Source organism: Rhinolophus ferrumequinum, chromosome 4 (assembly GCF_004115265.2).
Source record: "Rhinolophus ferrumequinum isolate MPI-CBG mRhiFer1 chromosome 4, mRhiFer1_v1.p, whole genome shotgun sequence".
NCBI lineage: Eukaryota > Metazoa > Chordata > Mammalia > Chiroptera > Rhinolophidae > Rhinolophus > Rhinolophus ferrumequinum.
The window spans coordinates 97622438-97646493 of record NC_046287.1 but is presented as its reverse complement, the minus strand read 5'-3'; the positions used below and the strand labels follow the sequence as shown (position 1 = coordinate 97646493).

The window sequence follows — 24056 nt, the reverse complement described above, 5'->3', positions numbered from 1 at the left end:
ACATTTCTGATTGGTCCGAATTATACAGCCATGATTGGTCAGCATTTATGTGTCCTGATTGGTTATTATGGAGCAGATTTGATTGGACAAGGCAGGTTTTAGTCCTTTGGCGGAAAGGCGAAACCAGGAACTCCCTTGCCTCAGGGGTGTAAATGAGCGAGGGTTTATGTGAGAAGCCCAGAGTCAATCTGAGGTTCTTCTCGGTATGCGGAGTACGGAGGAGCCGCTATCAGCAAATGGCAGCTAGGCTCTTACAGTTTATGAAATTTGGGCCCTCAGTTGACCATGGGGAGTCCATTTAAGCAGAAAACTTCACGCTCAGGGTTTACATTAAATGAATCTTTCTTCTTGGGGTGCACAGTTTGTTCTATCAGGGAAGTCACGACACCTTCATACTCTCTGGGCTTCCAGGACCTGCCTTTCTAAGTGGCTTTATTTTTCTTTACAGCAATGATCTCTACCTGACTTTTTGTTTGCAGTGTGTCCCTCACTGGAAGGTCGGCTCCTAGAGCAAAGACCTGGGCTGTTTCATTGTTGGTTGTCGTCCCACTACCCACCGCTCACTAGTAGATAGGCACAAGTGAGGATTTGTAAGATGGGCAGATCTCTGGAGTCCTTAAATCTCACTACTTGTAATTATCGAGAGGCAATGAGTATGGGTCACCATTTCCAGCTGATGAATTGGTATCTTAACGGAATTTTCTATAGGACGTTAATACAGAGGAGTAAATCTGGCAGTGAAAACATCATGGCAGGTTGTTTGGAGGTAGTGTGTTAGGCAGAAGAACTTTGCTTCCCTTCAAATCACCCTTCTCAGGTAACTGCCAATACTGCAAGTGGTAGACTGGATCTAAATTCCATGATGTACTTTAGCAATGATTCTCATGGTGGAAATTTCAGGGAGGAAAGAGAAACCATTCTGGAGGACCTCTTGTTAAATCTAGGGAAACAGCTCAGCACCAATGGCTTTTAGTGCCTCTCCATCAGACTGTCCTGGCCCCATGTGAATTTCCTTACGCCTGTCATTTTTCTTACCCAATTTTTATTTTGTGAATAAAATAAAAATTAACAACTTGACTGTTTATAAAAATCAGAAAATGTGGGCTTCGGGGAATGGTGGCACCACATTAAAAACACACAATCAATTATGATGAAATTCAGTAGAGTCAATGCAATTAGCAAGGTTTGCATATGTAAATGTTTAATTGCTGTCCTTGGTTTGAAGAACACATAACCCCAATCAATGTTAAAAATTCTTGGCAAAAAAAAATAAATAAATAAAATCCCCCAATTAGTCTAACACTATAATTAGGACCAAAGGATTTAGTCAGGACCTCCTTGAAATTTCCTTTGCTGAATTCAGGCGTTGAGAAACGGTGTGTGTGTGGTGGGGGGAGGAGCGCGCACGCGCGCCCCCTTGCCGCCTGAACCTGGGCGAAGAAATTGCGACACAGGAATCCTATGTTTGCTTAGTTATTCCTGTTATCACTTATTTCTCCACCCTATTCGCCTCTTAACTGTTTCCTTCTAAATCCAGCCGTTCCCACTTATTTCATCTTCAACCCCAGGGATTCAATAGAGATGGAAAGCGACTCCACCTTCTTATGAATATGCAACAGCAAGGGGCGGAGAGGAAGCCCGCGAGAAAATTCAGCAAGAAATTCAACCTGAGCCGGCCTGAAGCGGGCTCTTGGCGGCCCACCCTCCATCGCGTCCTTCCAAGACCAACAGACAATAGCGCAGCTCGGGTCCTGGAAGCCCAACTCGCCGCTGAGGATGAGCGGGTGAGGTGGTTCATCGCCAGGGAAATGGGGCTTCTGAACAGCCCTTCGGAGCCAATCTGAACTCTGGCCAAGAAGGTAGCAGTCGAGGACGGATTAACTAACCGTCTCGGAAGCTAGTGGTCGGGAGGTCCCCGCCCTTTGTGGTGCAAATGAGGAGAGCGCAGGGGCCCTCGGGGCGGCCCTCGCCCAGGACGAAGTTTCTCCTCGGTTTCTCCGTGACTTTCTTCCCGCTGTGAGCTCGGCGCGGGATGGTTAGAGCCTTCAAAGACGCCCCCTGCTAACGCGGAGGAATGCTGGGAAAGGTAAGTGCTTTTTCTTTGCCGGTTGTCACCCGCGCCTCACTTTTGGAGAAGGGACCACTAAGCAGCAGGTGGCTGAAATCCTGTGGCCGTGAAACATTTTTTCTTGAAACAATGCTGAGAGAAAGCGACGATCAGTGGCTGTGGGTAAGGGACCCCGCAGAGCCGTCGATGAGGCGGAGGTTTGAAAAGTTGCCGCGGCCCAGCAGGTGCAGGGAGCGAGCGCGCACAGCTGCCCGCGCGGCGCGAGCACAATGCTGGCGCGCCGGCGCGGCGGCGTTGCTATGGCAGCGGGGGCGTAGGCGGCCGTGGCGTGCCCGGGTTGCCGGGCGACGGAAGGGCGCGGGGGAAGGGACGCCGAATCTTGGGGAGCTTCCTCCGAGGATGGGTCAACAAGTCTGATATTTCTTTTGACAGTTGTCTCACTGCATCATTAACTCAGGTTTATTGGCAGCCACTTGTCCTTTGGTTAGGGAATTAGGCTTCTAGGCTACCACCTACTTACTCCGATAATATTCTGCTTTTGAAAAGACATGAAAAAGTTAGAAGATGCTTCTTTCTAAAGGAATATATAGTTTAAAAAGGTATTCTGTTTTCCTCGTTGTCAATGTAGCATCTTCTGATGGGCATTTCTTAATTATTATAATTTAAAAAGTAAAGCACAGTACCATGTTTGGATCCATGAAAACAAATTGGCCTTCAGCCTTTCCGACATATTAACCAAAATCTTTGGAAAAGAAAAGCACATAGAGCAGGTAGCAGGCACAGTATTAAGAACCCAGACAGGTGCATCTTAAAATGTTTTAGAAAAACGCAGCTTTCACAAAGCTCGGGAGAGAATCAACTTCCATTTTATTTCATGGGGTATTTTCTTACACGTAAATGTGCCAAATAATTTTGGCTTATTATCTCAACTGTTGTTTTAGCTATACACTGTAGAAAAAAAAATGTTTGGCAAGGAATTTGAATTATCTTTCCCACAGCAGGGATTGGCAGCTAAAGTAGTACTTTTTTTTTCTTTTTCATTATATCCTACTATAGTTAAAGATATCTTTTGGTGTTTTTAATTTGTTTCTCCAGATTTTAATTGTGTTTGCCAAAGCCATTGATCTGTTACCAGTTCTTAAGGTGTATTCCATACACTAGTTTATTTCTTCCTATTCTTCCATTTAAAAATTATCCATGTGTTATTTATTTATTCATGTATTCATTCATCAAACATTTACTGAGGCTTTACTATGTGATGTATAGAGTGCCGGACTTGGTTCGAGAAAAGAGATAAGTAGGCAGAGGGACAAAGTTGAAATAGAAAAATTCACAGTTTAGGGGGAGGAAAAGGCTGGAGAGTAATCATATCCGCTATGACATTCTCATTAGAAATCCCACCCAGGACTTACCCTGCTCTTGGCCAAAACTGGCACTAATCACAGATGAGCTTTGCACTCCATCTTTGTCATTGCTTTTGTCCTTTCAAGGCAGGCATTAGTGTACCTATTTAAAATATGAGGAAAATGACATTCAGAAAAGTACAGTAGTTTGCCCCAGGTCTTACAGTTAGTAAATGGTAAAGTTAGGGTCTAAATCCAAATGTGACTGCTTTGACATGCTCCTTCTGAAGCATTAACCCCTTTTATTTCTCTGTCTCTACTCACCAAACTACCACGTTTTGATCATTCTTAATAGTGAATGTGAATTTCTAAAATAACATCATGTGGGTTTCTTTTTGGTTCAGATATTTCTAAAGTCAGATATCAATTGAATTTCTGAAGAATATGTGTTTGTCCTACCAGAATGTAGCAACCTTGTCAATTAAAGTTTTTCAGAGGTTTCTAAGGAGTTAATGAGAAAATAAAAATTTGATTATTCAAAATCAAGTTTTAAGAATATTAGAAGAACTTGTCTATTAAAGCAAAATAGACTACTTAAGTTAGCATTCAAGTTTTTATTACCTTTCTTGATTTTAAATCTTTTAAATCAGATTTGTTACCTTCTGCTGGCAGTGACAGCAGTAGGGCATAGTTGGAAATTGCTATGTGGAAAGTTGTCCTAGAAAGTTCAGGTATGTCCCTGGCTTGACCTGCAGTGAGATTTGGCTACATATACCGTATTGCAGCCCTGAAAACCACTTTGAACTGATAAGTGTTTTTACCATTAAAATTTTATCTTCCCAAGTACATTGCAGGATCCATGAAGGCAAGAACCAGGTCTTTTTTTTTTTTTAATTAATTAAAATTTTTTTTCATTGGGGAATATTGGGGAACAGTGTTTTTCCAGGGCCCATCAGCTCCAGGTCAAGTTGTCCTTCAATCCAGTTTTGGAGGGTGCAGCTCAGCTCCACGTCCAGTTGCCATTTTCAATCTTAGTTGCAGGGGGCGCAGCCCACCATCCCATGTGGGAATTGAACCAGCAACATTGTTGTTGAGAGCTCTGCTCTCTAACCAACTAAGCTATCCGGCCACTTTAGAACCAGGTCTTTTGTCTTTAGAATCCATGTCTTAATACCAAGAACAACACTCTTCGTAAATATTAACGACCAGGAGAAACAAAAATAAACTTTATTAGGCCAATGAAATATAGAATAGAAATATCACTTAAACTATATAATATCCAGAGTCACAGAAGTTTTAATTATTTGCTGACTGTTTTTCTCACACTATAAAATTCTAGGTAGTACCTGTTTTACAGATAGGAAAACTGAGCTATGATGATTAGCATATAAAATATTTTCCAATGTATTAATTGAACCTCACAATAACCATGCAAGAATTCACATCACCATTTTTTTAATATATGAGAAAATGGAAGCTCAGGGAAATTGAGTGACTTGGTCAGTCACCCAGAAAGGGAGAGGCACATCTGACGAATGCTTTTACATTGTACCCTTGCAAACCAAATGCACCTGGGGCCTTTGGAGAACGGGGACTCTCAACAGACCTGGAGGTGCTGGGTACAAGATGCCTTCTCTCCCTCTCTCCTTCCCAAGGCTCCACCAATGTGTGGGAAGAAGGTGAGGGAACCTCTTTTAAAAGACAAGTAAACAAAGAGGCAGGGTGGAAGAAAGGAAGAGATGGAGGGGGCTCAGTAGAGCAAAAGAAAGTGAGAGTTAGGAAAAACAGTGAATTGAAGTTGATAAAAGAAGGAAGCAGTGTTCAAAATTGGAAGTGAGGAGATCCAGAAGGTGTGATGTATTAGTCTGCTCGGGCTACTGTAACCAAGTGCCACAGACTGACCAAACAACAGACATTTATTGTCTCACAGTTTTGAAGCCGGGAAGTTCAAGGTCAAGGTGTCAGAAGGATGGGTTTGTTCTGAGACCTCTCTTGGTTTGCAGATGTTGACCTTTTGCCATGTCCTGGCATGGTCCTCCCTCTGTGTGTGTTTGTGTCCTAATCTTTTCTTCTTATGACACGTCATATTGGATTAGGGCCCATTCATACGACCTCATTTTACCTAATTGCCTCTTTAAAGAACTCCTCTATCTCTAAATATAGTCACATCCTGAGGTCCTGGCATTAGGACTTCAACATGTGAATTTGGGGGGCACTCAATTCAGCCCACAACAGAGAATAAGGAAAAGGAACTTGGCCTGTGACTCTGAAGATAAGACCTATTTCAATTGCTTTATTGTTTCCATTAGTGTTCTCTCCTAGCACAAATAAATGTTTGAGTGAGTTGTGGTAATTTTTTACATCAGTATACTCCCACGGATGTAAAAGGAAAAAGAGAGATTTGGGACTGAATTCTTTGATATTTAGCTTGCTTCATACTTTATTTTTACTTTTACCAGTGCAGGGCCAGCTTTAAACCTTGTCAAGTTCTGACGAAGCTGATAATGACCTCCCCCTTCCAGTAGCTATGACTGGTCCCTCTGCCTTTTCTGAACAGCAGAGTGATTTCAGTTATATGCACTGCCTGTGTAGCACGATAAATCCAACAAAAATGAAATCACAACACTGAAAGGATAGTGAAGCATAGATTTTACAACCCTCAGAGTCGGAAAGATAAGCTCGGGCAACCTTCTATCTGGATGGCATTTTTCTTGCTTATTCTAACAAGATACGTTCAGCAGAGAGTTTCAGACTGTGAAAGGTTGCCAGAAGAATTTGAAGGTTTTCTCTGAGGCAGTGAACAACTAACAAGGTTATAATTGGAATGTGTTGTAAAAATTCGAATTATTAAAATACTGTGATCATAGGATGACAGAAAGAGGCACCCGCAAGTCTTGCAGCTGTGGCCTTGCCGTTGGCTGGACTATACAGGACCTGCTTTGTAGAGGGAGGCATCCACAGTATGTTTCAAGATGGCCAAAGAAGTTTCCAGAGTCTTCTGCAATAAAAGTCTTAGTATTAACCAATAGTCAGAATCTCAAAGGACTGTTGTCTGTCTCCTTGACTTCCTTCACGGTCGGCCTTCAGAAAAGGTGGAGCATAGTTGTCCACTTTTCTTCATGTAATATCTTGAAAGGGTTTCAACAGGTCATTTCTTGGCCCTTTTTAGTAAGTTGAATCAAAACTCTTTCCATTGTTTTCAGAAACTGATTTTATGAGAGTCCTACAATAGCTGCCCCTCCCTAACTAGAATTGTGAAGGGTTAATTATGTCCTCATTGCACTTCCCAGGGTTTCCCCTTGAGGACCATCCTATATACTTGTAAGTGTGAGGCCCGGGACGATATTCTGAAATATCTGTGCTGAAGAATGTACATCCAATATACTTGGTGGAGCTTTTTCAAGGAATACCAAAAGCTTTCGAAATGTACCCTTTGGATGTGCTCCAGCAGCTTTCCACGACGAGTGGTTTCAGAAACAGGTTGGTGTGTGGAATAGCTATTGTCCTCCTAGCCAAAAAAGAATGCCTATTTCTGAGAGCAATGCATACTTAATTAGTGAAAGGATCGATGCCAGCACCTGGAATTTGAAAAGCCAGCTTTGAAAGTCAGAGCAAGTCCCTGAAGGGCAGAACTTACATTTCTCCCTCTGAGCTGAGCCAGACATTTGTCTAACTGGTCAGTTGTGCAAATTGGCTGGCACAGGTCAGGGAGGTGGGTTGTTCTGTTCAGCTGTAGCTTCTATAACACCTTTTAATTAAAAGGTTGCCTCAGAGGCACTCTACTCAAATTAGGAGAAAGGAACCAAATACAAATGTTTAAAGAATGAGGAAAAGCTGTTCATGGCTGTTTATGACTCGCTCTGGTTTTGGTGCAGTGAAAAACCCTGAATTTCCCTATGCTACTGAAAAAGGTCATGACGTTGAAGTGGCTTGTAAGTTCCCAGGCAGTCATCAGGTACTTACTAGTCACTGGCTATCTACTCAGTACCAACAGGGCATGAGAAGATACATCATGTAGCCGATACCCTAGGTCAGGGCAAGCAGACATGAAGATACGAAAGCACAAGTAAAGGTTCTGGCACCACAAACCACCAGGAACAACTGCTCGAGATGGCTCAGTGGCCAGAGAACTACGTCTTCCTTCCCAGATGCTTTATCTCCTTCAAGTTCTCATCACTCCAGCCCCCTGAACCCGGGCTCTTCTCTCCTTTGCAGAGTCTTACTTCAATCCAGTGAAGGTGCTCAAGAAACTCTGTCTCTGAATGTGTTTAAACCAGGGTGCATAGAGTTTTAAGCCTTTATACTCCTGGAGGAACTCCATCAGGGTTTGAAGAAAAGAAGAGAAGGGGCTGGGCTGGAGGAGCAGAAGAGCGAGTCATTTCTTCCCTCTTCCTCATCGCAGATGGTAGTCATAGATCCGTGGAAAGCCATAAAAATTCTGCCCAACTGTTTATTTTAAGGGGAGAAGGATATGCAGGCCGCATAAGAATATGACACTGTATTGAGAGCAACAGCAGGGCACAGAGGAGAAAAACACTGGTCCCAAATCCTAGATGGTGACAGAAGATAGGGCAACAGGAAGTGGTCCTTACTGTGATGGAAGAAAGTAAACAGGATGACTAGGAAGTCAGCTTGGGATACAGAAGTGCTCCAGGGGGTTCTACCTTCAAAAGCCAGGGGCTCCCCACTCCTCACCCCCTGGAGCCAAGCTCCTCCTGTCACAATGATCAGGAGTGATTTGGAGCTGGAGGGGTCTCCAGCAGGGAGACGAGATTGCTCCTGGCATTTCGAGTTGGAAGAAGAAATTCGGTTGTTGGTGTAGATTTTTTTTTTCCTTTTTTCTTTTCTTTTCTTTTCTTTTCTTTTCTTTTCTTTTCTTTTCTTTTCTTTTCTTTTCTTTTCTCTTCTCTTCTCTTCCCTTCCCTTCCCTTCCCTTCCCTTCCCTTCCCTTCCCTTCCCTTCCCTTCCTTTCCCTTCCTTTCCCTTCCCTTTCTTTCCTTTCTTTTCTTTTTTAGCATAATACTTATTCATGTGCACATATTAGTTATTTGGGCTTGGCCCAGGGACATATTTATTGTATGCCTTATTTCTAAGGAAAACATGTACCAAATTCCAAGTGAAACGTATTTTTGTTGCACAAAGCCTTTGTGACATGAAGATTCCTGAGAATTTATAACTGAGACTTTTATTTGCATGGCCAAGGCATAGAGCAAAGAACGTAGAGGAGGTTGGGAGTCCTGGGTGCAAGTCTTGTCTCTAACAAAAATTAACAAATGTTTGGCAAGCTAAATTCCCAGACGTTACATTTTGCTATCTGCAGGAGGAGCAAGGTTCCTTAGTGTGCTGGAATTCTGCCCTTTCTGAAAGGCAGCCTAAAATGGAATGTGTCTTCTCTAGGAATCTCAAATGCTTGTCAGATTTCAATCCCTTTGCCTTCTATCCACAAGTCTCCTAGCGTCCCTATGAAACTAATGGCAACGAAAATGCTACCTCCCTGTTTCCAGACACAAGGTTGGGAAAGTCTCGCCAGCAAAAATTTTAGAGGTGAGACTTAGGTTTCCTTAATTTATTCTTTTGGCTCATGCCTTTGTGAAAATATAATGGTCTTCACATCCTGGCTTTACTGTCTTGGCTGTGAGATCTTAACCTTGAGATGGCATCAGTCCACATAGCAGTCATATTGCCGTAAAAATGTCCTGATCTCTTGAGCCTGTTTTTGTTGTTATTATATTATATCTCAAGTAGAATCCTCAACCCAAATGCCTGTATATCCCTTTGACTGGAAACATGGAAGGATCGATCTTGTATCGTGGGTGACAGCATATACAAAATGAAGCACAATTATCTGTCATTTTACACTACATATGCAATCTTGGAATATTTTGAATTTTGGCACTTTGGATTTATATTTTAAATTAACTGGGGATTGAACTAAATGAAACCTACCCTGAACCTGCATAATGAAAGTAGATCTGTTAGTTTATAGAATTTATAATCGTGGGATCTTATTTATCATGGTCATGATAATGCTCGTGTTTCTATTTAGATAATAAATGCGGTGTTTTAGAAAAAAATTTCCTGTCTAGCTCTTAAAATATGTACGTGAGAACAAGGAACCACGCTACTTATAAGATGCCCACATTTTTAGTGAGATGAAAGATAGCTGGAATAGTGGGAAAATCAACAGTTCCCCTAATTGTAGGAATATATTCTCTGGAGAAAAGTTTAAGCTCTTTAAAAGTTAATTATTATGTTCATCACTGTTAGATCTGGGAATCTGCCCAGACAGATCATTTTTCTCATGGTGTTTGCACTCAGCCAACTCCGGAAGTCAGCCCCCTTTTAGAGGGCATTAATCTCCCTAAAAGACATGATTTGGCCATTATTGGTTATGCAATTAAATGTTGACCAATTAGGAGATAAAAGCCCTGGATTTGGAAAGATTGGTATCTTGATGATCCAAAATATAAACAGCCCTCCTTCAATAAATAGTAGACACAAAATTTTGAATTTCAAATTGCCCAATCTTTAAAGACACACTCTGAGCAATACATTAAGATATTGAGGGTAGTAAGGCAGAAAAGTTTAAATGGCAACAGCAGTGAGAACCTGTTTTAAGAAAAAAAGAAAAAAGGGCAAATTCCTTTAAAAAATAACCTAAAACTTGTTTTTCCTGTTAAAAATGAGAGAAGTGGAAGGATTTTCAAAGAATATTGACCAGTGATAGAGTTTTTTGTAAAAACTATGTGTTTTTTTTTTAGTAGAGCTGTATTCAGAAGTTTAGGAGTCAAATAACTTCTTCTAAAGGCAACAGGGGATGATATTATCAAGATTTGATGAGTCTAGTACCTGCCAAAATGTAATCACACTCATTTTGTTTTGGCCATGACTTAATGGGCTTAGTAAAGGGAAGAAAAAAGCAGAAGTCTGGCAGCTGAAAGGAAGGCACCAGCCTGCGGGTTCACTGGGCACCAGTAAGACAGGAGCTGCCTGGAGTGGAAGGAGGGGAGAGACCTTCACTCTCAAATAGTTCATCCTTGAGTATTTCTTTGGAAAAGGTGCTTCTGGAGTTTTCATTGGGATCTGATTTATAAAGACGGATTATGAAGGGGTGAGAAAGATTGGCCAAGTAGTTGGGCTCAAGTTCATGTGTGAATTAAACACATGGTAGAAAACAACATCCTTCATTACTATTTTTATTCAAGTGGTTTTGTATGAAAAAATTAGTATTCATGGTAGCGTCATTCACTAATTAAACAAAAAATATATGCCATTAGTTTACTAAAAATCAATTTTTAAAAAAATGATTATTTAAAACATGAATTTTCATAAAGGGAAAGATGGTATTTATTTTTTTATTATTTTATTATTTTTTAATAAGTGTTTTATTTTTGAATTATAATTGACATACAATATTATGTTAGTTTCAGGTGTACAGCATAGTGATTAGATATTTATATAACTTATGAAGTGATCACCCCAATAAATCTAGAACCCACCTGACACCATACATAGTTATTACAAGATTATTGACTATATTCCTTATGCTGTACTTTATATCCCTATGACTATTTTGTAACTACCAATTTGTGCTTCTTAATCCCTTCACCTTTTTCACCCACCTCCCAACGCCCTTCCCACCTGGCAACCATCAAAATGTTCTCTGTATCTATGAGCTTGTTTCTGTTTTGTTTGTTTATTTTGTTCTTTAGATTCCACATATAAGTGAGATCATATGGCATTTGTCTTTCTCTGTCTGACTTTCTCCACTCAGCACAGTATCCTCCAGGTCCATCCATATTGTTGCAGATGGCAAGATTTCATTCTTTTTTAAGGCTGAGTAATATTCCATTGTATATATGTACCACCTCTACTTTATCCACTCATCCATTGACAGATACCCAGGTTGCCTCCACATGTTGGCTATTGTAAATAATGCAGTAATTAACATGTGAATGCATACATCCCATCGAAGTACTGTTTTGGGTTTCTTCGGATAAATACCCAGAAGTGGAATTACTGGGTTCTTCTTTGTCTTTTGTTATACCCTTTGTCTTGAAGTCTATTTTGTCTGGTATAAGTATTGCTTCCCCAGGTTTTTTGTTTGTTTGTTGCCATTTTCATGAAATAACTTTTTCCATCCCTTTACTTTCAGTCTGTGTGTATCTTTTGATCTAAAGTGAGTCTCTTGTTGGCAGCATATGTAAGGGTTTTGTTTTCTTATCCATTCAGTGACTCTATCTTTTGATTAGAGCGTTTAATCCATTTACATTGAGAGTAATTATGGATAGATATATAGTTATTGTCATTTTATTCATATTTTTTATCTTTTTTTTTTTTTTCTCCTTAAAGAAGTCCCTCTAAAATTCCCTGTAATCCTGGTTTGATGCTGATGAACTCCTTTAGCTTTTCCTTGTCTGGGAAGCTCTTTATCTGTCCTTTGATTCTAAATGATAGCTTTGCTGGGTAGAGTAATCTTGGTTGCAGGTCCTTGCTTTTCATCACGTTGACTATTTTGTGCTAATCCATTCGGGCCTGCAAAGTTTCTGTTGAGAAATTAGCTAATAGTCATGGGATCTCCCTTGTGGATAACTAACTGCTTTTTTCTTGCTGCTTTTAAAATTCTCTCTGTCTTTAATCTTTGGCATTTTAATTATGATGTGTCTTGGTGTGGGCGTCTTTGAGGTCATCTTGTTTAGGACTCTGTGCTTCTCGGGCTTCTACCATGTTTCTCCAAAAATAAGACCTAGCCAGACAATCAACTCTATTGTGTCTTTTGGAGCAAAAATTAATATAAGACCCGGTCTTATTTTACTACAATATAAGACTGGGTCTTATATCATGTCATGTCATGTCATATCATATCATATCACATCATACCATATCATATCATACCTGGTCTTATATTAATTTTTCCTCCAAAAGATGCATTAGACCTGATTGTCCAGCTAGGTCTTATTTTTGGGGAAACCCGGTACGTCTATTTTCTTCACCAGGTTAGGAAGTTTTCTGTCATTATTTCTTCAAATAGGTTTTCAATTCCTTGCTCCCTTTGTTCTTTTTCTGGTACTCCAATGATGTGAATGTTAGTGCACTTGATGTTGTCTTCATTTTTATGGATTCTTTCTTCTTTTTGCTGTTCTGATTGGATGTTTTCTGCTACCTTGTCTTCTAAAGCACTGATTTGATCCTCTGCTTCATCTAATCTACTGTTGATTCCCTCTAATGTAGTCTTCGTTTCAGTTATTGTACTCTTCATTTCTGACTGGTTCTTTTTTATGGTTTCTATCTCCATTTTTATGTTTCCTATCTCTTTGAAGTTTTCCCTGAGATCATGAGCATCCTTATAACCAGTGTTTTGAACTCTGCATCTGGTAGATTGCTTGTCTCCATTTTGTTTAGTTCTTTTTCTGTTGCTTTGTTCTGTTTTTTTCATTTAGGACATGTTTCTTTGTCTCCCCATTTTGGCTGCCTCCCTGTGTTTGTTTCTATGTATTATGTAGGGCTGCTATGTCTCCCAGTTTTAGTAGAGTGGAATTATGTAGTAGGTGTCCTGTGGGACCCAGTGGCGCAGTCTTCCTTCCTGAGCTGGGTGTTCCAGGTGTGTCCCGTGTGTGGGTTGTGTGTGTCCTCCTGTTGTAGTTGAGCCTTGTTTGCTGTTTACTCATCAGTGGGAGGGATTGTCCCTTGGGCTGACTGGTTGTGAGGAGTGGCTATGCCTACAGTAGAGGAGCTGTTGTGCAATGACTGACCCTACTGAGCAGGATTTACTTTAGCAGGCTCTGGTCTCTGCCAAGTCTGCTCTTTAGGTGTGTCACCTGTGGAGGCATCCATCTGGTGCTCTAGCTGGGTCCAAAGCCAGCCACCAGGCATGCTAGCCCTGGGGTCGGTCTCCTGGGAGTGGCCCTGCCACAGGCCAAGTTCAGCTGCAATCTGTGCCCTGCCAAGGGGCACCTGTCCTGAGCCACAAGCAGTCCGCAGATGGCAGCCACCCACGCTAGGCTTGGAGATGCTTGGGAGAGGCTAAACCATGAACCAAGACCAGCTGCTGCTAGTGCTGGGGTTGTGGTTTCTCAGCAAGATATATGGGACATGCTGAGGACAGATGCTGCTTGTTTGAGTTTTGTGAATCTTTGAGAGAGTATTAGGAGAGTTCATAGGATGAGCCAAGACAGGTCATTTGTATGAAAAAGCCACTGGAAGTGGCTTGAGTGTGTCTGAAAGTTGGGTGGGGTGCAGTCTCATGGAATCAGCAGGGCGGGGCAAACAGTGTTAGCCAGTTTGATAGAGATTAAGATATGACAGCCACCTGCATTTGCAGCCTGGGTGAGGGGGGAGGGCTCAACACAGGAACAATGCCTTCTGCCAGCACTTCTGTCTGGGAGAAATCTGCCCTTGCAGCCCTCATCCTGAAGCCAGAGAGTTCAGTTCCTCCCCATATGTCTCTGGTGCCTTCCGAGCTGTTGCCTCAGTGCTGGAGCTCAAAGCAAATGAGCCCATCAACAAGTAAGTCTATGCACGGTACCTGTAAGAGGAACACCTGGAATTCCAGCCACCCTCTGCCTCACTCAGCTACCATCTCCGCTGGTTTTCACAGCCACCAGTTGTGGGGACTTCTCTCCCCAGCACTGGAACCCTGGACTGGGGAGCCTGGCATGGGGGGTCGACTGCTAACTCTTCTACTATAAAATTAGAAGGTACAAAACATCTTTTGTTGAAAAGTTTCCTCCTCTCTTCTCCTGCCTTTTATTCCACTAGCAGTACCAGGTCACCCAGCTCCCCACTGGGAGGCACCAGTATTACTAGGTTCTTCCATATGCTTTCAGGAAACTTTGTGCCTATATAAGTAAATATATTTTTTCTATTCCTCTCTATTTTTTGCACAAAAGATGATATAGTATACATTGTATCCTGGAAATTTTCACTTAATGATATATTTTGGAGATTATTCCATATCAGTATATAAGGCAGTTCTTCATTCTTTTTTTTTTTTATTGTGGTAAAATAGATGTAACGTGAAATTTACCATTTTTAAGTGTACAGTTGAGTGGCATTAAGTATATTCACATTGTTGTGTAACCATTGCCACCATCTGTCTCCAGAACTTTTTCATCATCCCAAACTGAAATGCTGTCTCCATTAAACAAAAACTCACCATTACCCTTCCTCCCAGCCCCTGGCAACTACCAGTCTACTTTCTATCTCTGTGAATTTGTATGCTCTAGATACCTCATATAATCATGCAATATTTGCCTTTTTGTGTCAGGCTTATTGCACTTAGCATAATGTCCTCAGGTTCATCCATACTGTAGCATGTGTCAGAATTTCATTTTTTTAAGGGCAGAATAATATTCCATTGTATATATATATATACCACATTTTGTTTATCCATTCATCCATCAATGCACATTCGGGTGGTTTCTACCTTTTTTCATTCTTTTTAGTGACTGCATGATATTCTGTTGTGTGGTTATAACATATTATATAAACCAGTTCCCTACTGATAAATGTTTAGATTCTTTCCATGCTTCAGTGAATAGTTGTAAACTTAAACCATTCCACACATATATAATCTGTTAAACAAATTTCTTGGAATGAATTTGATTTAAAAAACGTTATGGGAATATTAAATTTGGGGCTATTGCTGAGTTGCCCTCCATGGAAATTGTACCCACTCACATCCCGTTTAGAAACTGTTTCCCCACCTCCTCACCAACACAGTGTATTACCAAACTCCTTCATCTTTGTTCGTCTGGTGGTGGAAAATGGTGTCTCAGTATAGTTGCAATTTACATTTCCCTTATCTTGAGTGAACTTTGAGTGTTTCAGGGCCATTGTATTTTTTTTTTTTAACTGGGACTATCTTCATTTCCTTTGTTCATATCTCAATTGGGCTATTGAGCTTTTTCCTCCCTCTTCTTTATATTGGCTATTGTTGAAAAATCTGTTTTTGTTTGGCATCCTTAATGCAGCCTGTGAGAGACTTTTGGAGTTCTGCTGTGAAACTGGAGCTTTCTCTAAGAAGAGTGAAACCTGCTTTTCAACCCCATTAGCCAAATACTGGCTCAGTGACAATAAATTTTATTAAGGGGGACAGACTGACTGATGCTCTAGGAGGCTTTATTAAAGTGGTTATATTCAGAAGAAAGACTGTCTTTGTGAGGACATTATAAAAATTTCTATTCTCATAATGTGTTTTGTGTAGGATTTACTCATCTTTCAAAAGGTGGAGGTATACACTTGAGATAGTAAGTAACTTGGTACGTACTGGAAAAAAAACCCCAAAAAATAGCATATTGTTAAATACCTTTGCTGTGCCCATCTGAGTACATACTGGATACTTCACATTCAACACACCCCACTCTGAACTCATTCCTTTGGCCCACAGAGCAATGCCTCAGTTGCTATATTTCCTATCTGGATTTTTTGAAACATCTCCCCACTCTCTTCCACATCCAGCATCCCACCAACCAATTTGATCTCCTGAATGTCCCTCCGATGTGTCCACCACCCTGTGCCCCCATCACCAGTGCCTCATCCAGCCCCTCTTCTGGGTGACTGCAGTGGCTTCCAATGGAACCTTTGCTCCAGACTTGTCCCCATGCAATAATTCTCTCATGAGCAGCTAAGAGTAAAGTTTATAAAATGCAAATTGGATTGTCATATCTCTGTTTAAAACCTTTTCATGGTCCCTTATTGCCCTTAGGGTAAGATTCAAATTCTTTAACATGGCCTCTGAGGCCAGCACACCTGGCCTGCCCTGCTTGTCCGTCATCTCCTTGGTCACCACTTCTCTCCCTACATTCTGCTCTTCCCTCACTGGTCTTTCAATTCCTTAAACTCAGGGTGCGCACTCTTGTTTCAGGAACTTTGAATCTGCTCTTCTTCTGGAATGTTCTCCCCTTCACCTCCTTCTGGAATGTTCCATTCCTTCCACCTCCATCACCTGGATAACTCCTGTTCACTCTTTCTCCAGCAAGTCTTGCCTGGCATCCCCCAAACTGAGTCTGTGGCTTCACGTGGGCCTCTGGGTAACCTTTATCTCACATGATCACCCTGGACTGGAACGGCCTGTTTTGTTGTATAATCAGCGACTCCCCACCGGGCCATAAGGGCCCAAGGAGCAGGCATGGCTCCCTTGTTTCTCACTGTTGCCCCAGCAACTAACATATTTATTGCTCATAAATATCTGTTGATGAATAACTGTTGAGAGATGGCTGGAGAACTGGAAGAAAATGTCTTCTGGGAATGGGGTGTTGCTATGTGTGAGTGGGTTGTGATAATATTACATGTCGAAACCCCAAGTGTCTTCCTGGCAACTTCTGAAACCTGTGTGGCAAGAAGAGAGGGCTAGGTTGGCTGCGCTCTGATTTGTCTGATGGCCCACTAGCCTCATGAGAACAACACTGAAGATAAGGCTCGCTCGAGGTTGACACCAGTTCACCTGTAGATATTCTGGGCAGAGTACCAGACAGTCGGGGAGCTCACTGAGGACAGCTGGGTGTAAAGCTTGGGGCTAAGGTCCAGGTAGGGTTGGTGAGGAAGGGATGGTTTCTGAGTCGCTACAACACCAATTGTCTTGGAGTGCAGCCTTCCAGAGCAGCCCATCCGAACACCTCTGCTGTCTTTTCTTTTTAATACAGTCACGGCCCTCTCTTTGAGATCTAAGTGTGGTTTGGGGCTGAGTCAGGGCCAGAAACCCTGTGTTTACAACATGTAGTCCCTGATTCGGGACTTAGGGTTTGATCAGTATGCAGTACAGTAAAAATGACAAAGCACATATTTCAGTGGGTTAGAACTGCAGTGTCATGCACAGTGCTTGTGTGACCGCAGGCAACGTGCCAGGATAAAAGTCCTTCACGAAGTCCGTATTCTCATTCCATAACACCAAGAGAACAGAATACGTAGTCATCAGAAAATGTCCTCTGTTTATAGACGATCAGATTGGACCGGGGGTGGGTAGTGTTTTTGGTTTTGTTTTAAGAAGAAAATCGTACCTGAAGAGCTTTAAGTCCTTACTCAGCATGAAGATTTTAGTGTGGTGACATAAAGCAACCCGAAACAGGAAGAGGGAGCAGTGACGACCACAGGGCTGACATTCATTGTGTTTACTATTAAGCCACGCCCTGTGCTCAGTATTTTGCACCGATTCATTTAGCCCTCACAACAAGTAATCGGGCCATGTGCAGCAGCCGGTGGAGGCACAGCTCCCTCCCTGAGAGCCCCCAGTCTGGAGTCTTGGGGTTGGGCAGAGACCTAGGGTTCCACTACATGCTCTTAGCCCCAGGCGACCGATCCACTGCCTCTGTCAGTGTCTGGGAGCCAAGCTGGGTGAGTCCAGCTCCGCTCTGACTGGCGTGTGACCTTGTGTGACTTGCTCGTTGTCCTGCTTCAGAGCAGCATGAGGCACATGGGTTGTTGGGAGGGTTTTGTACTTGTTTGGGTGACACCAGGTCCTGCAATCAACAAAGCCCAACGTTCCGGAACGTTCTGATGACTTGACACAGTGACAGCTTCCTGCTTTACTGACAGCCGATGCAAATATTCCTGGTTAGTGCTGGGCAGCTCCATCCCACAGAGTCTGCAAGGATCTTGTCTCATGAAGGTTCTGCACCTTCCACAGTGATTTCCAGGGCCCCTCAGGCCTTGGTGCCCAGGGAAGTGTGTTTCCAGGTATGGTTAGGCTTGAAGAGAATAGAATAGCGGGAATCTGTTGAAGAAAGAGAAGGCAAAGTGACCTGTGGCCAGACGGCTGTAGCCCTTTCACTTATGTCATCTACTGCCAACATAAAATAATGGCGTCACTTGTGCTTTCAGAAAAGAGTGGAAGCACCAGCAAAGATGTGATTTAGAAGTCGGTGACCTGAGTTGCCTCATGGAGGGTGACATGAGCCCAGGCCATGAACACAGTGTCCTCCAGGTGTGGCCAGCATGGCAGCTCAGAATCCTAAGCTGACACTTTGTGCCTGCAGAATCACCGCTTACCGCCTTGCATAGAAGGACAGCATCTTGGGTCAGTTCGGTGCCATTTGTGGTCCAAGGCAGTGGTGTTATATCATTTTGTTAATGATTTTATTTGTTCTACAACTAACTAGTCTATGACTGGTGTCAGTGGTACTCAAATGCTGTTATTTCTAACAGCGCCTTACGCACAGAATCAAACATTTTGCCCTTGTGAGCACATTCACGGCAATAAGACCTGTCTGCAAATAAGCCACAACGGCAGCTCTAAGGAAGGCGGACATGTTTCAGAGATGCCAGGCAGGAGTCAGCCACACTCTCAGCCAGGAATCTGATAGGATGTGTGTTTGTCACCCCAGACCCTCCCTCTCCCCACTGAGCACCTGCATCACATTCTCCCACCATAGATCGAAACCCCCAAGGCTGAGGTAAATAAGAATTTATCCAGAGGAGCCCACCTTGGTGCGAGAGGGACAGAGGCAGCTGGGGTGACATTCTGAGGTCTGTAGGTGCTTTCCCTTAGAACGCCCGTCCTGCCCAAACCAACTCTACTCACAGCAGTCAGCATTCATGCAGCTTGAGGGGGAGGTCATTGAATATTTGAAAAACAGGTTTAGCTAGAGAATTAAGTTCACTTACTATGTTCAAGGCATTAGCCATTTTGGGGGTGAGTGAAGTCTGGGAAGTGGTAATTGTGTTACATGCTTCTGCAATCTTTTTGTTATTGTTGGCAAGTAACAAGCAGTTGCAACGAAACGTTTCTCAATTTTGAATGACTACCAAGCTTGGAGTTATCCCATTCTTGCGGATTTGGGGTATAGTTTGGGGGTACAGGTGATGTATTCCTGACACTCTAAATTCCAGCTAAGAAACATTCTCCAGCAGAAACACCACTATGACAGGTAGAAAGGGCTTACTTACTACTTTAATACTGGTCCACAAAATCAGCTTTGACCAAACGTATGGCAAAACTATAGCTAGAAAGTTTCTCTGTGAGCTTATGTCATAAGGGTGTTAAGCATTTGAAACATATCTTGGTGTAGTATGAACGGAACATGAACTTCTCAAAGAACTACTGCATAAAGGAGGAATTAGACGTGTTCTGCCATGGCTTCAGAGAGCAGGATTCGGGTGGGAGCTGGAGGATGATGTGGTCTTCCTCAATACAGGCAGAACTTGCGTCAGAATGGAAACAGACAGACGTGCTAGAGGAGATTCACTGCAGGACGGACCGGAGTTCTGAAGGCGTCTTTCAGCCACGGCTTCTATGAGCCTCCTAAGTGGTGGATAGGTCCCTCCCACCCATCTGTAGTTGGGAGCCTGTCGCTGCGATCTGTCGCTGTGACGTTCCACTTTACCCCACCAGCTCAGTGTTCCAGAAAGGAAGTTTAGGAAAGCAGATGTACATTTTTCTGTATTTTTGTGTTTTTCAAGAATGAATAACAATAGGAAATTTTTGTACTTTAAAGTAATCATTTATTTAAATAAAATGTAGCACCTTAACTATATTTACTTAAAAATATAAATACTGTAATTATTTTATTGTGGATTTTTGACACATTTTGGAGAAAAAACTTGAAATCAGTTAACAGTGATAGGGTTAATGACCATAGGTATGGAAAATGTTGACTGTTCTTTGGTGAGTAATGACAATGAGAAAAGAAGAAAATGGATACAGAGTTGTTTTTGTTGTATGTTTTGTTTTTACTAGCTTTGCAAACTGGTGTCTCTGAGTGTGAACGAATAAGCAGTGCTCATTTTTGGAAATAGAAGAGTAGAATTGTAATAGTTAATAGGCAAAAGATTTTCTCTCACAGTTCCTCAGAGTGATGTAAAAATTAGCTTGTAACCAAGCTCGGTGTTTTAGGCCTAAAGCTCAGATTGAAAGTTAAATTCGCATCGTGATATTATACAAAGTATTTGCTCTAATCTACAAAGTATTTGCTTTAATTGTTACTAAACGTGTGAGTTATTTAGCTCAGTGTTCTTCTCACTTGGGGGTGATTTTTGCTCTTGGGACATTTGGCAAGGTCTGGCAATATTTTTGGTTGTCATGATTATGTGTGAGAGGATGGTTTTGGTGGCTACTGGGTAAAGGCCGGGGATGCTGCTAAACATTCCACAATGCACAGGACAGTCCCCAGACAAATAATATGCTGTCCAAAATGTCAGTAGGGCCAACCGTGAGAAACTTTGGTGGTCTCAGGACCCTGAAGATACACAGCCACCTTTCATTTATTTTTTGGAAAACTACAAAAAAATTATGTGTCAAAATGATTTATCATGCACAGCTGATCTGATTTTATCCCTAAAAAAACAAAGAAAGGTGTGATCTTTGAGTACATAGAAGTCAAAGATTATTGTGTTTTTCCGGTTTGGTTTGATCAAATCCAAGTAGGGTGCAGTGTTGTCTTTTGATGAATCCTGTTTAACTTGGTTTGACATTAACATCAACACCACTGGTCTTGGTTTTAATACGTGTTATCATTTCTAACTTATTTTTAGAACATTGATTATACTGATAGCTTGAATCACACCCAAATGGGGAGCAACTGAGCGTGGTCCAGCTTCAGCAGCTGGCTGAGAAGGCTACAGTTTCGACTCCAAAGATATGCAATCTTGAGGCCAACTGAGGTTTTCCCTTGTATAATAATAAATATATGATGTTATTTCCATCATTATCTGATATGCATTTTCATATTTATAATCTATCACATTCTGTGATCTACACAGTTCCGATTCTTACCAAAAACCGCTGGAAAAATAAAATGGCATCGATAGTGAAAGGCTGGGAAATGAAGAAGGTGATGTTCATTAGTATATTAATTTGGAACTGAGAGCAAAGGCGTCTTTCAGCCATGAGAACAGCTTAGAAATTCAAAATGGTAGCCATCCCAAGAGGGAAAACCTGAAATGTTTATCCTGCTGGTAATCAGGATTCTGAAGGGTGAGGCTGCCTTGAACTGGATGGTGGAAGAGATTGTCTGTTAGTCGGAGCACTGTTATTCCCTTCAGAGCATGTGCTCTGCCCATATCTGAGCTTCATTTGTAAAGAAGACCGTGCAGTGTTTGGAGAGCAGGTTGAGTGGAGAGCTACAAAGGTACTTGAACAAATTGATGTGGTTGGTATCTGTGAGATGCGTAGGAACTGGGACAGTCTTTCTGGAAGAGAACAGACCTTTAGTGGTGGTCTTTGAGGAAATGAGGGGTTTCTGGATAGATTATGTATTAGTTTCTTCTTGCTACTGTAGCAAGATACCACAACCTTAATGGCTTAAGACAACACAAATTTATCTTACAGTTCTGGGGGCAGAAATCTGAAATGGGTTTCACTGGGCTAAATTCAAGGGATTGGCAGGATTGCTTCCTTCTGGAGGCCCAAGGAGAAAATCCTTGTCCTTGCCTTTTCCAGCTTCTAGAGGCCGCCTGCATTCCTTGGCTCATGGGCCCTTCCTCCACCTTCCAAGCCAGCAATCAGATCACTCGGACCTCTGCGTCCTCGTCGGACCCTCCTCCTCCCTCTTCCCTTTATAAGGACCCTTTTGATTACATTGGGTCACCCAGATAATCCTGCACGCTGATGTTGTTGTTCTGCTTGATGGGTAGGAAAATGTGGCTCAGAGAATCCTTGTCTCCAGTGCCCCATTTCTCTTACAAATGGTGAATAACGAAATAACCAGTGTCATTCTGGGTTTCTAGTCACTCTTGTGAGGATCAATCATGGCTAATAGAGAAATGTGGGCCCTTAAAAATAAATAATTACTTATTACTATTTAAAACATTATGAATTTAAACTAAAAACATTTGAGTGGAAATGATCTCCATTTTTGTTTTGCCTTTGCTGTTTTTACTTATTGAGATATAATAATGTATAGTAAACTGCACACATTTAAAGTGTGTGATTTCATCTGTGCATTGGTCTGCTTCCTATTGTTCTAGATTAGTCTGCTTTTTCGATAATTTTATGTAAAAGGAGTCACACAACATGAACTTTTTTTTTTTTTTGGTCTGACTGCTTTCACGCAACATAATTATTTTGAGATTCATCCATGCTGTTGAGTGTGTCACTCGATCATGCCTTTGTATCGATGGTAGTATTCCATTGTTTGTCCGGTCACCCATGAGTGGTCGTTTGGCTTGTTTCCCGTTTGGGGCTATGATAAGTAAAGCTGCTACAAGCATTCACATACAAATCCTTGTGTGGGCACATGCTTTCTTTTCTCCTGTGGTAATACCTACCAATTGAATGACTGGGTCATGTGGTAGATATATGCTTAGCTTTTTAAGAAACTGCTAACCTGTTTTCTGAAGTCACTGTATCATTTTGTGTCCCCCACCCATCCATGAATGAGAGTTCCAGTTACTCTTCATTCTCAGTGACACTTGGTGTGATAAGGTTTTTAATTCTAGCAATTCTAATTGGTGTGTAGTAGTGTCTTAGAGAGGTTTTAATTTGCATTTCATTAATGACTAATGATGTTGAACATTTTTTTTGTGCTCAGTTGCCATCTGTGTATCTTTTTTAATGAAAATACCCAAATCTGTTGCCAATTTTTTATTGGATTGTTTGTTTTCATAGTATTACATTTGAGAATTCATATATATATGTTTATATATGTATATGTGTATATGTGTGTGTGTGTATATATATATATATATACACATATACATATATATGACAAAATTTCTTTATCAGATGTGTGATTTACAAACATTTTCTCTCAGCCTGTGGCTTATCTTTTCATTCTCTTAACAGTGTCTTTCAAAGAGCAGAAGTTCTTAATTTTGATAAAGTCCAATTTATCAATTTTTTTCTTTTATAGATTGTGCTTTTTGGTGCTATGTCTGTACACTCTTTACCTAACACAAAGTCACAATGATTTTTCTCCTGTGTGTTTTTACAGAAGTTTTATATATCTAGGTAAGTTTTATATGTATAAACTTTACATTTAGGTCTGTGATCCAATTTGAATTAATTTTTGTAAATGGTGTGACATATGAATCAAGGTTTATTATTGTTGTTTTTTTAACATGTACTGAATCATGTGTCACAGGACCATTTGTTGAAAAGACTGTAGTTTTTCCATTGACATTCTTTTGCATTTTTGTAGAAAATCAATTGGTCATATATGTGAGAGTCTACTTCTAGACTCTCTATTTTGTTCTTTTCACCATCTTTTCATCTTTTCACCAATGCCAGGTTATCTTGAACTGTAGCTTTTTAAGTCTGGAAAGCAGGCACTGTGAGCCCTCCCTCTTTTTTTACAAGGCTGTTTTGGCTATTCTAGGTACTTTGCATTTCCATATATTTTAGAAAAAGCTTCTCAATTTCTACCAAAAAAAAAAAAAGTTAGGATTTTGATTGGTACTGTATAGAATACATAGATCAATTTTGGGAAATGTGTGATAACACAGTGTGTCTTTCATTTTAATTTGTCTCAGCATCAGTTTATAATTTTAAGTGTCCAGACCGTGTTCTTCCCAGACTCCCAACAACATCTCAATTTGGGTGGATTTCCAGGCTCAGTCGCGATTCTTCCTCCTTGTGCTGTGGTCTGGAACAATCAGAGGGTTCGTCTCATTTGTTTCCCTTCTCTCAGGGTCCACTGTCACGTGTTGACTGATATCTAATGTTTGAACACTGTTGTTTTGTATATTTAGCTTGTTTTCAGTTTTCTTTAAGT

The 24056-nt window shown here is 41.4% G+C and overlaps 1 protein-coding gene across 3 annotated transcripts in view; it reads left to right on the top strand.

Moving 5' to 3' along the window:
* The first annotated feature begins 1666 nt into the window (after positions 1-1666).
* SPATA13 (spermatogenesis associated 13) overlaps positions 1667-24056 on the top strand; it is a 317429-nt gene continuing 295039 nt past the window's right edge. For all 3 annotated transcript variants that reach the window (XM_033103857.1, XM_033103856.1, XM_033103853.1), the window contains exon 1: positions 1667-2086. In XM_033103857.1, coding sequence (XP_032959748.1) covers positions 2075-2086 — 12 coding nt within the window. In that variant the 5' untranslated portion in view covers positions 1667-2074. The remainder of the gene's footprint in view (positions 2087-24056) is intronic.